The 12,751-nt window shown below is 38.5% G+C and overlaps 1 protein-coding gene and 1 long non-coding RNA gene across 2 annotated transcripts; both read left to right on the top strand.

Moving 5' to 3' along the window:
- Window positions 1–407: 407 nt before the first annotated feature.
- On the top strand, window positions 408–2,512 carry LOC134301335 (uncharacterized). The gene is made up of 3 exons (XR_010007440.1): window positions 408–556; window positions 1,548–1,629; window positions 2,213–2,512. It is a non-coding gene; the product is annotated as an uncharacterized LOC134301335 (long non-coding RNA).
- A 4,751-nt stretch (window positions 2,513–7,263) lies between these two features.
- Window positions 7,264–8,012, top strand: LOC134301266 (C-C motif chemokine 19-like). The gene is made up of 4 exons (XM_062985896.1): window positions 7,264–7,339; window positions 7,430–7,541; window positions 7,663–7,737; window positions 7,831–8,012. Exons 1-4 carry the CDS (start codon window positions 7,267–7,269, stop codon window positions 7,916–7,918), a joined length of 348 nt encoding a protein of 115 aa, XP_062841966.1. The 5' UTR covers window positions 7,264–7,266; the 3' UTR covers window positions 7,919–8,012.
- The last annotated feature ends 4,739 nt before the right edge of the window (window positions 8,013–12,751 follow it).

Raw genomic sequence — 12,751 nt, 5'->3', positions numbered from 1 at the left:
ATATAATAATATTAATAATAGGATAATAAATTCAGAACCTGAGCTCTATGTGTTTGGATTTATCTAACTGACCTTTATCTCAGTGCCTGATAGTTTGCAGTATTTGTATTTCTTCTGCCATGTCATTAAATAATGGTAACCATTAACACCATAGACATTGGAACATTGGCCTTTACTGTTTCCGAAGCACTTTGCTAACCATTTTTATGTGTTAAAGTTGTCTGTTCCTTCATGATAGAAAAACTGGGTGGTTATATTCATAAGATGTAGTTATATTCTATCTAAATAATCTTCAGGTGGTTAATGGCCCCTCTGCTTTACATGGGGTCACGCTGCACCTGCCATAATTGATTATTTTCTTCTTTCTTCAAAGCCTTCTTGCTTTGTTTTATTCACTATAAATCCATGTTTGTAACATGTTGAATTTGTTTGCAGTGCATTCTAATGACACCAAGCCACAAACATGCTGTGAGCAAACCAGCAATGTACATGTTAAAGGCCGAATCACAAGGTGTGCGTATGTTCCTGCCAGAAGGAAATGCCTTGAAGCCTATGTGTAAGTTTCTGAATTTAAAAAAATATATATAAATACTCTCATTTAACAGAACATTAAACTGCAAATGGTCATAATTGGAGAGAGATTTCAGTGATATTTCATCACATTTTGCATTGTACTTGTATGTGTAAATTGAACTTGGGGTCTAGGCGTCACAATAGTAAAGCAATTCCACATATAAAAGGTGAAATGAATGTAAACAATTAGGTTCAATGAACATTTTATAGGTAGTTAGAGAAAAAACATGTTGATGTTACTTATCTTGTGCAATTTACATACTGTACAGTTCACATACAGCACTTACTTACTTAATATTACTGATCAATCAATAACGTATAATTACAAATCAATTTATTATTTGATAAATAATTTGATTATTGTGTAGTTTTCTGAATGACCCACTTTTTGCAGGTCTACTTTTTGTTTACATTTACTAGTAAGAATAGTGGGTAACACTGTCGCCTCACAGCAAGAAGGTCCTGGGTTCGATCCCCAGGTGGGGCGGTCCAGGTCCTTTCTGTGTGGAGTTTGCATGTTCTCCCTGTGTCCGCTTGGGTTTTTCTTCGGGTGCTCCGGTTTCCTCCCACAGTCCAAAGACATGCAATTGAGGTGAACTGGAGACACTAAATTGTCCATGACTGTGTTTGATATAACCTTGTGAACTGATGAATCTTGTGTAATGAGTAACTACCGTTTCTGTCATGAACGTAACCAAAGTGTAAAACATGACGTTAAAATCCTAATAAACAAACAAACAAACTAGTAAGAATAGTAAGAAACTAAAACACTTTACTATACAAAACCTTCAATTATATTTCCTGTCTATTAAGAATGAATTAAGATTTGGTCATTTGATTTAGGTAGGAACATTGAAAGCACATTGAAAGAACATTGTGAGAAGTTAGAAGTGTATTGGATTTAATAAAGAATGAATGGTTTGTAAGCACAATGACAAAATACATTTTCTCACTTCAAGTTTGAATCCCTTCAGGTTCCTTATGGAGAATGGACAGCTTCACTGCAGCAGCATGAATGCCAGAGGAATCAAAGCAACACTAAAAACATTAGAAAAGGTAACGACTGATACATTTAGCTGCACTTAGAATAAATTCAGTTATATGCACGTTAAGGGTGGCTTGGTCTTGGTGGGTAGCATTGTTGCCGCTTGACAAGAAGGTCCTGGGTTCGATTCCCAGGTGGGGCAGTCTGAGTCCTTTCTGTGTGGTGTTTTCCTGTTTTCCACGTGTCTGTGTGGGTTTCCTCCTACAGTCCAAAGATGTGTAAGTTAGGTATAGAGATACAAAATCAATCTGTCATAAATAGAACCAAAGGTTAAAACATGACGTTAAAATCTTAAATATAAATATATGCAGCTTGACTATAATCAGGGAAATGCAGTATAGCAATTTAAACAAGGAAAAGTTCAGCAGCAGCACTAAAAAGGAAACTATTTTAAAACCAAGTTACCATGTGACCTTTAACCACAGCTTAGCAATATGGAGGAAGGAAGACAAAGAACTGTCTAGACAGATGCCTGGATTATAATAACCTGTGTATTTAAATTTTTTAAACCTGTGTTGTCTTGATATTGTTTAATTCCAGCTTATTATCCAATATTCATAATATAATAATACATTTTTGTTACATTTACAACAGAAAGGAAAACCATGTGCGGGCATAACCAGGATCTAATATTTACAGCTAAGAAGACCAGAGGTTCCAGTCATCATGCAGCACACTACAAAGCATTCATGTTCATTTATTCATTCATTTTCAATAACTAATTTATTCTGGTTAGGGTTGTAGTGGGTCCGGCATCACCTGCTATTATGCCAGTTGTCAAGAGGAAAATGTGTATTAATAGGTCTTTATTTTTGTATTCCTGTATTCTGTGATATTTATTTAATATTGTGTTAACCTCAGATTAGATGTAATAACTATTTATTTGAATTTTATTTATCAAACAATGTGTATTTATGGAGATATATTTTGTTATTGGATTGTGTAATCCTATGTGTGTTTTCTTTATTTTTTGTTTTGTTTACAAAAGAAAGGCAAAAAAGTTTAAGTGTTACGGATACAAATGTCTAACTGTGTTGAATGTAATTATTGTTTACATTCTTGGTTAGTTACAACTTTTCAAGCAAAGAAATGGTTGGAATGTCATTGGAACAAGAAGTGACACTGGAAATGTGCTAAAAAAAAGTAGTAATTTAAACCCACTTTAAGTCAAAAGTGCACATAGACTTCCCTTTAAGCCGCTCCTGTATTTTCCTGAAATGAAAATAAATTTCTTAATATAATCCCTTTATAGCTTTTTTGTCTTTCAGCTCATGCAGTTACTAAATATAAATCAGACAGCTATAACCGGTTTGAACCAGTTATAAAAATAAAAAAAAACTGGTTCAAACTGGTTTTGAAAAAAAAAAAAAACTAGATCAAACTGGTTCAAATCAGTTCAAACCAGTTTTGAAAGGAAAAAACTGGATCAAACTGGTTCAAACCGGTTTTGGGGAAAAAACCTATTGTGGGGATTAAACCGGTTCAAACTGGTTTTGAAAAAAAATGGATCAGGCCGGTTTAAAAAAAACCCAACTGGATTAAACTGGTTTTAAAAATAACTGGATTAAACTGGTTCAATCCGGTTTTGAAAAAACAAACTGAATCAAACCGGTTCTGAAAAAAAATTGATCAAATCGGTTCAAACTGGATCAAACCGGTTCAAATCGGTTTGGGGGGGGGGGGGGGGCTGAATCAAATCGGTTCTGAAAAAAAACTGGATCAAACCGGTTCAAACCAGTTAAGAAAAAAACTGGATTGAACCGGTTTAACAATTGATTAAATGGAAATATTAATAATATCAGTTTTATATTTGTTTTTTTTCCCTCGTAGTATGGTAGTGGGTTGTGGAAATGCTCTTTTTATGTTAATAAGCCACACTGTAAGGAATAAGTGGTTTTTAGTGGGCGTGTAAGTTTCAGGCGGATTTTTACTATTGGTAAACTTGTAATTCAGCACACGCCAACTTCTGCCGCATTGACAACCGGCTTGTAGGTGGTCTGGATTTACAAAATCACACGCATCTATATTTAGGGTGTGAGGTGCAAGGTGTGAGATTCGGAAATTTGAAAAAAAGCTTACAGAAACATTAGTGTGTCGCGTCATGTAAGCGCTACAATAGCAAAGGGTAAAAGTAAATATCAATAAACAAAAAGAATTATACAGGAGATATACAAAATAATCTAAAAATATAACAATATATTCATTTAAAGGAAGTAATAGGGAAGAGGGCTAGCTCATAATTCTCATAATTTCCAACATATGACTGCTCATACCATTATGTGTCCTACATGGGCAGCTGTAGCCTAGTGGTTAGGATACTGGACTAGTAATGAGAATGTTGCCGGTTCAAGCCCCACCTCTGCCAGGTTGCAACTGTTGGGCCCTTGAGCAAGGCCCTTAACTCTCAATTGCTTAGATTGTATACTGTCACAGTACTGTAAGTCGCTTTGGATAAAAGCGTCTGCTAAATGGCGAAAATGTAAAATGTAAATGTATGCTATTAAGCTTAAAATTGCCACCTTTGTTTCTCTGCGCTCATAGTAGAGCTGGGCGGTTCCTGAATCGCCCGGGTTAATGATTCGAATCTTTGTACTGAATCAGGAATCACGAGTCTGAAATCTCAATTAACCCGGATCCTATGAGTCCTCTGACTGGCTGTACACTAGGCGAGTGAGCAGGCCCACCAAAACACCGCGGAAATTTGGCTGAACCGACTTTACTCCAGTCCGTGAATCTAAGTAATAAGTTAAATATTCCAATAAACAAGCAGTTAAACTCACTGGTGTTCGTTATGTGGCTGATTTTATGCACATGCTATTATTATTATTATCAGTAGTTAAGGTATAGATTAGTAATGCAGCATATTTTCTCGTAAGCAAAACAACAACAAAATATAGTTATATTATTATTAAAATGCAAATGCTTACAGGCTACTTTATTACTGTACCACTTAAGGAGTATTATAGCCCCCATGGTCATTTTAAACCCTTGACCCATTAATATACCCACCTGATTGGTACGTGAGTCCACCCCCCTCTCCCACATGATCAAGATTCCACTTTTCATGCAGTAAATCAATCGCAATCAGAATGTCAGTACAAGTGACTCAACTGACCCAAGTGAACCGGATCACATTACTGAGTGACTCAGATTAACCCGAGTCTATAAAATGAACCGAATTTACCACCACTAGCTCACAGTGTATTTAAAACACTATTTAATATTTAAAAAAAGTAGTATTAACTATTGTGGTATGTTTTTAAGAGAATACTAGACAGTGGTATAAGAAAAGATGTAGGGTAAAGTAAGCAGGGTATTGCATCATACTAAAAAAAATCAAGGAACATGTTCAAAATGTTTGGTCATGGAAAATGTGTTGCATCAGTTTAATACACCAGTCACTTAAACTCCAGTCTCAGAGGTGCCACCGCTCAGAGCCAATGATTAAAGTCATTTTAACTGGAACACTGGAAAGTACCAAGAAGCATCAAGAATGATGACAATGCTGTAAAAATATTGGACAGCAACAAATATAGACTAAAAAGCAGATGTCAGTTCTGCACACAGAAGATTTGCCGGTGATATGAGTCATTCTAAGAGATGGGTACTACTTACTAAATGACACGGCACTTTAAACACATTCTAGCTGTTACAGAGGAATAAGAATTTAGTAGTTACATACACAAATTCAAGGAAATCCAATTTACAGGTCTTGGTAATAAGCTGTATCATTATGAGAAACCAGAACACATCTAAAGCCCTTAGCCATATGTAACAAGCTTTTTAAGTCACAAGGAGAACTCAGGAATCTCAAAGCACATTTTGCTTTCCGTCTGGCCCTTTTATCAATGGAGCCTGGATAATTATTAACAGCTTTTCTAATTAATCATCTGCTTCTAAAGTTTCTAACACATGCCCTTGTACAAGGTAGAAAGGTTTATATTTATTTATTTATTAGAATTTAAACATCATGGACAGGTAGTTACTGGTTACACAAGATTCATCAGTTCAAGTTTAATATCAAACACAAACAGTCATGAACAGTTTTTGTATTTCCAGTTCACCTCACTTGCACATCTTTAAACTGTGGGAAGACACTGGAGCTCCCAGAGGAAACCCACACCGACGCGAGGAGAACATGCAAACTCCACACAGAAAAGACCCACAACACTCCACCTGGGAATCAAACCCAGGACCTTCTTCAAATTAATTTAAACATTTTCACTAAAATTTGAATGATCTTTTAAATAAAGTAAAATAAAATGTGTTCAACAGTGTGTATTGAATGACTTGGCACATAATTTCCTCTTTAAAAATTATTTGTATGGGTTTTGTTTTACTTTATGCATCTAGAGGTCATACACAAACTGTCATTATTACGATGCCCAATGGTTATGATTATGGCATATTATGATTTTTATTATGATTTCACAATAAATCATATTATTTTAAATGAATGTAATACATTTTCACATTTATTTTAGCTAAAAGCTTCATAAAGACTGTGATAAATCTTTAAAAAATAAGCATAATTGTGTACATTACTTTTATAATAATGTTTTAATATCATAATCAGTTATTCATTCTTTCATTTGTCCTTCGAGCTTTATCATCGTTAGGTTTGTGGTGGATCCACTGAGCAAAGGGCAGGAATACAGCCTAGACAGGATGGCGAAAGAAGTTTACAACATTTATTTATCCATTCATTATCTATTTTACCACCACTTTATCATACTCAGGGTCGCTGTGGGTCTGATTCACTGGGTAAGAGGTAGGAAACATCACATGGCAAACACACACACACACACAATCTCTCTTTCTTCGGCTGCTCCTGTTAGGGGTTGCCGGCGGATCGTGATCCACGTTATTGATTTGGCACAGTTTTTATGCCGGATGCCCTTCCTGACACAACCCTTCCTATTTATCCGGGCTTGGGACCGGCACTACAATGCTCTGGTTTATGCATCCTAGCGGCCGGGTACCTATAGGGCAATTCAGTGTCTCCAATTAGCCTGGCTGCATGTTTTTGGACTGTGGGAGGAAACAGGAGCACCCGGAGGAAACCCACACAGACACGAGGAGAACATGCAAACTCCGCACAGAAAGGACCTGGACCGCCCCACCTGGGAATCGAACCCAGGACCTTCTTGCTGTGAGGCGACAGTGCTACCCACTTAGCCACCGTGCCGCCCACACACACGCATACACAATAAATTCATTCATTGTGGGAGAAGCAAATCTAAATTTTCCATGTTTTTGGATGGCGTGTGGATGCCAGATTGTCTGTAGAAAACCTACACTGAAACAGGGTATTAACAGAGTATCAAGCCCAGTTCCTTGTTGGACCAATGTTGCTGTGCAGTAAAAGTTTAGGCAGTAAAAGTGACCATTGTCCCACAGAGGTTTCCAGGTTGTGGTCAGATTCACAGATGATGTCTTAAACAGGAAACGGGGAAACTACCCAGAACTGCCATGTATGGTGATACGACAATTAAAAGACTGCATTTTTTTCTCAAATACACACTCTTGTGAAAGAGTGGACACAGTCTTCGAAACTTTGTAGTTCCTCATTTGCTGCTACTTAAGATCCGGGCTTGGTCTGCAATAATCAGTTTCTCCTTCTCAAGAGATAAAGATCTGTCAAAACAATGCAGACCAATGCAGTAGTGAGGAGCCTGGCTGTAGTAGCTGTTATTGCTTTTACAATCTGGACTGTAACAGGTACGTGTCATTACTCACCTGTTTTGAGATTGATGGTTGTGAATAGGAAAACATTTGTTTGATGTGTTTTTGGGGCTTTTCTTCATGTAGATGCTGAAAAGGTCAACACCTGCTGTACAAAAGTCTCTAGGTCCATGAAGAACGAGACCATCACTAATTACAGGTTTCAGAAGAAGGACCCTCCTTGTGTTAGAGCTGTCATGTAAGAACTGTCTCCTGATTAAATCACAATAATCACACTTGAAGCTACACAATTTGTCTCAAATTCTGTAAAACATATTTATAAAACATATACTACATTTTTCATGATTTGTCTTCCACAGTTTTTACACAGAAAGAGGGCAACTCTGCATCGATCCAAGTCAACCCTGGGTCCAGAAGAAGATCATTTCATTTAAGTAGGTTTAACATTTGCTTTTAAAGAATGTAAGCACTATTTTCGTCCCATACCAGACTAGTCTTATTGTTTTCCTCTCATTTCTATGGTATAGGAATTCACAAAAGAACAAAACATCTTCAACTTCTGCCTCACCACGTGTGACTGCCTCAGTATCGATGAATTCAACTGCCAGCAGCTAGAAGCCTTAAAGAAAGAAACCAAAAAAATAGTCATGGCTCGTTCCAGTGTATATTAAGAAATTAATGCACACTATAAAAGTAAATATTTCAAATGTAAAGCTAATGTTACTACTAGATTTCTTATTTATGGTCTGTAAGTTCCAAAATCAAGTATTTATTAGAACATTACTGTGTCATATATTATACTGTATACTATTTATAACTGAAAAGCCATTTGTGTTAAAACTATTTATTTGGATTAAAAATAATCCATGATTCTCTGTATTACTGTCATTAAATGACAAATAAATAAATTTAAAAAAATAATCAGTGTGGATTATTAAAGCAGTGTTGCATTTAGGTTCAGACGGGTTCAGACGGGTTCAGACGGGACTTTGAGGGTTGATTGTTGTTGATTGTTATAACCAGAATTCACATATAACATAATAACTACAATCAAAGAAAAATAAGACAAAATGGGTTCAAAAGTTTATCCAGTCAGCTAGCACACCAGCACCGAGATTCTGAACTACCGGGTTCGAAACTGGTCGACTGGGCGCCTTCTAGCTAATGCTTGCAGCAGACAAAATTGACCCCCAGTCTGCTGGGTGGGAAAGACTGGACCAAGGGGTGGGGTTATCGATGCTGTGTAAGGACCTTGGTTTCTAGGGCAACTGTACAGAAAGTGGAGGAGCAAATCCACCAAAGTATGGGAGAATAAGATCCAGGGACACTGTACAATGGCTGACCCTGCACTCTGACCCCAGCTTCCAAACAAGCTGGGATTAGAGAGAAGAAACATTTTATTGTACTGTCATGTGTATGTACATATGACAAAGGCATTATGGTTTGTAGCTGTAGTGTAACAGTTACAGGTTTGTAAAGCCTTTTTCAAGGTTTAATATGTGTTTAAGAAGTGTATCATCCACTAAGAGTGTTGATTGTTGTTAATTATACTCAGAATTCACAAATAACATAATAACCACAACCACAAAACCAATGAAAAAATGACAAAACCGTCTCTAAGTCCATAAGAAAAACCCAAAAAGAAAACAAATAAATTAGGTAGCTCTCACCAGGATGTGTTTTAACTGTAGCATACTCCAGAAGCAGTCAAGAACTATTTTGTGTTTTCAGAATGCCCTGCCCGAGCCAGTGTATTCCACTCTAGTGTTGTAAGACTGAGCCTGTCCTGAAAACAGACATAACTGGAAGAAAGGGAACAATAAAAAATAGGTAAAATATAAAACTTACACTGAGATTGGGTGCTTTGGGTTCCTCAAACAAGGGTCTTAAAGCACATCCTAATGAGGCATGACTAACCACTTTTACTAGACCTACCATGCTACCTAATAATTCCCCTTTTTAGCCTGCTAACTGCTCCCCCACCCTAATACTGACCTCTAGTGGAAAGGGTGGGAATTACAATAAAAAACGTGACAAACTCTCCCAGTAGTAAATCAAATCACTTTATTATCACGTCACATAGTGCATAGTCCCTCACAGTTGTAATACACATTAAATACAAAAATATACACATTTACTTACATACACTAGCACTATCTGTTCGATATACACTGATCAGCCATAACATTAAAACCACCTCCTTGTTTCTACACTCACTGTCCATTTTATCAGCTTCACTTACCATATAGAAGCACTTTGTAGTTCCACAATCACTGACTGTAGTCCATCTGTTTCTCTGCATACTTTGTTAGCCCCCTTTCATGCTGTTCTTTAATAGTCAGGACTCTCCCAGGCTCACTACAGATTAGGTATTATTTGGGTGGTGGATCATTCTCAGCACTGCAGTGACACTGACATGGTGGTGGTGTGTTAGTGTGTGTTGTGTTTTAAACACCTCACTGTCACTGCTGGACTGAGAATAGTCCACCAACCAAAAATATCCAGCCAACAGCGCCCCGTGAGCAGCGTCCTGTGACCACTGATGAAGGTCTAGAAGATGACCAACTCAAACAGCAGCAATAGATGAGCGATCGTCTCTGACTTTACATCTACAAGGTGGACTGTCTAATAGAGTGGACAGTGAGTGGACATGGTATTTAAAAACTCCAGCAGCGCTGCTGTGTCTGATCCACTCATACCAGCACAACACACACTAACACACCACCACACATGTCAGTGTCACTGCAGTGCTGAGAATGATCCACCACCCAAATAATATCTGCTCTGTAGTGGTCCTGTGGGGGTCCTGACCATTGAAGAACAGGGTAAACGCAGGCTAAAACTTATGTAGAGAAACAGATGGACTACAGTCAGTAATTGTAGAACTACAAAGTGCTCCTATATGGTAAGTGGAGCTGATCAAATGGACAGTGAGTGTGGAAACAAGGAGGTGGTTTTAATGTTATGGCTGATTGGTGTATATGTATGTAGATGTGGTGGATTTAGCTCAGTGAGTAAAGTGCAGAGTGCAGTATGGGGTGTGTATAGTGTGGATTGTCTATGGGGATCACTGTACTGATGATGAGGAGTGTGAGTGTCCATTACTGTTCAGCAGCCTGATGGAAGAATCTGTCTCAGAACCAACTGTTTCTTGAAACTAGTACTATTATATATCAGGAGTTATAAAATCGATGGTTTAGTGTAGCATTTCTCTATCCTGTACCTTTCTATACTGGGTTTGAAGTCGAGACTGCCGTGCCAACGATGCTGCTCCTGCCGGATGTGACGGACACCTAGCGTGTTTGTACCAAGAATGTCAAGAACTCACTACAGACTTTATCACAGACTGGACTGAATAATAACTCCAATTATTTTTGCTAGTTAAAACTTTTAGTTTATTTAAATTTTGTGTGTGTATGATATTGTGTAAATCCTATTTATTCAAATTATTCTTCAGGCCACCCATGGAGGATGGGTCCCTGCTGAGTCTGGTTCCTCTCAAGGTTTCTTCCTGCCACTGTTGCCCTCGTCTTGCTCAACAGGGGTTTTTGGTCTGTTGGTCCTGGATTCTGTAAAGTTGCTTTGAGACAATGTCTATTATAAAAAGAGCTATATAAATAAATTTGACTTGACTTGACTTGTTTATGGTGGCTGTTGGGAAGCCCACATGAACATTAAAACCTTTAAATGTAGCAAATCAAATTGCTTTATTGCAATACAGACATTTGATTTCAAGCAGGACATGTACAGTGTATCACAAAAGTGAGTACACCCCTCACATTTCTGCAGATATTTAAGTATATCTTTTCATGGGACAACACTGACAAAATGACACTTTGACACAATGAAAAGTAGTCTGTGTGCAGCTTATATAACAGTGTAAATTTATTCTTCCCTCAAAATAACTCAATATACAGCCATTAATGTCTAAACCACCGGCAACAAAAGTGAGTACACCCCTAAGAGACTACACCCCTAAATGTCCAAATTGAGCACTGCTTGTCATTTTCCCTCCAAAATGTCATGTGATTTGTTAGTGTTACTAGGTCTCAGGTGTGCATAGGGAGCAGGTGTGTTCAATTTAGTAGTACAGCTCTCACACTCTCTCATACTGGTCACTAAAAGTTCCAACATGGCACCTCATGGCAAAGAACTCTCTGAGGATCTTAAAAGAAGAATTGTTGCGCTACATGAAGATGGCCAAGGCTACAAGAAGATTGCCAACACCCTGAAACTGAGCTGCAGCACAGTGGCCAAGATCATCCAGCGTTTTAAAAGAGCAGGGTCCACTCAGAACAGACCTCGCGTTGGTCGTCCAAAGAAGCTGAGTGCACGTGCTCAGCGTCACATCCAACTGCTGTCTTTGAAAGATAGGCGTAGGAGTGCTGTCAGCATTGCTGCAGAGATTGAAAAGGTGGGGGGTCAGCCTGTCAGTGCTCAGACCATACGCCGCACACTACATCAAATTGGTCTGCATGGCTGTCACCCCAGAAGGAAGCCTCTTCTGAAGTCTCTACACAAGAAAGCCCGCAAACAGTTTGCTGAAGACATGTCAACAAAGGACATGGATTACTGGAACCATGTCCTATGGTCTGATGAGACCAAGATCAATTTGTTTGGTTCAGACGGTCTCAAGCATGTGTGGCGGCAATCAGGTGAGGTGTACAAAGATAAGTGTGTCATGCCTACAGTCAAGCATGGTGGTGGGAATGCCATGGTCTGGGGCTGCGTGAGTGCAGCAGGTGTTGGGGAGTTACATTTCATTGAGGGACACATGAACTCCAATATGTACTGTGAAATACTGAAGCAGAGCATGATCCCCTCCCTCCGGAAACTGGGTCGCAGGGCAGTGTTCCAGCATGATAATGACCCCAAACACGCCTCTAAGATGACCACTGCTTTATTGAAGAGGCTGAGGGTAAAGGTGATGGACTGGCCAAGCATGTCTCCAGACCTAAACCCAATAGAACATCTTTGGGGCATCCTCAAGCGGAAGGTGGAGGAGCGCAAAGTCTCGAATATCCGCCAGCTCCGTGATGTCGTCATGGAGGAGTGGAAAAGCATTCCAGTGGCAACCTGTGAAGCTCTGGTAAACTCCATGCCCAGGAGAGTTAAGGCAGTTCTGGGAAATAATGGTGGCCACACAAAATATTGACACTTCAGGAACTTTCACTAAGGGGTGTACTCACTTTTGTTGCCGGTGGTTTAGACATTAATGGCTGTATATTGAGTTATTTTGAGGGAAGAATAAATTTACACTGTTATATAAGCTGCACACAGACTACTTTTCATTGTGTCAAAGTGTCATTTTGTCAGTGTTGTCCCATGAAAAGATATACTTAAATATCTGCAGAAATGTGAGGGGTGTACTCACTTTTGTGATACACTGTATTTTATGTATTTCTGCTCATCTTTCTGATCTTCTGATAGCACTTTAGATTGTATTTA

The sequence above is a fragment of the Trichomycterus rosablanca genome, chromosome 23 (genome assembly GCF_030014385.1).
Source record: "Trichomycterus rosablanca isolate fTriRos1 chromosome 23, fTriRos1.hap1, whole genome shotgun sequence".
Taxonomy (NCBI): domain Eukaryota; kingdom Metazoa; phylum Chordata; class Actinopteri; order Siluriformes; family Trichomycteridae; genus Trichomycterus; species Trichomycterus rosablanca.
The sequence above is the reverse complement of the archived record's forward strand: the minus strand, read 5'-3'. Positions and strand labels throughout refer to the sequence as shown.

What these genes read in the sequence shown, in the direction of transcription:
- LOC134301266 (XM_062985896.1), top strand. Translation starts at nt 7,267, where the DNA reads ATGCAGACCAATGCAGTAGTGAGGAGCCTGGCTGTAGTAGCTGTTATT. An exon ending in TACAATCTGGACTGTAACAG is followed by an intron (nt 7,340 to 7,429) that starts GTACGTGTCATT and finishes TTCTTCATGTAG; the next exon opens with ATGCTGAAAAGGTCAACACC. An exon ending in CCTTGTGTTAGAGCTGTCAT is followed by an intron (nt 7,542 to 7,662) that starts GTAAGAACTGTC and finishes TGTCTTCCACAG; the next exon opens with TTTTTACACAGAAAGAGGGC.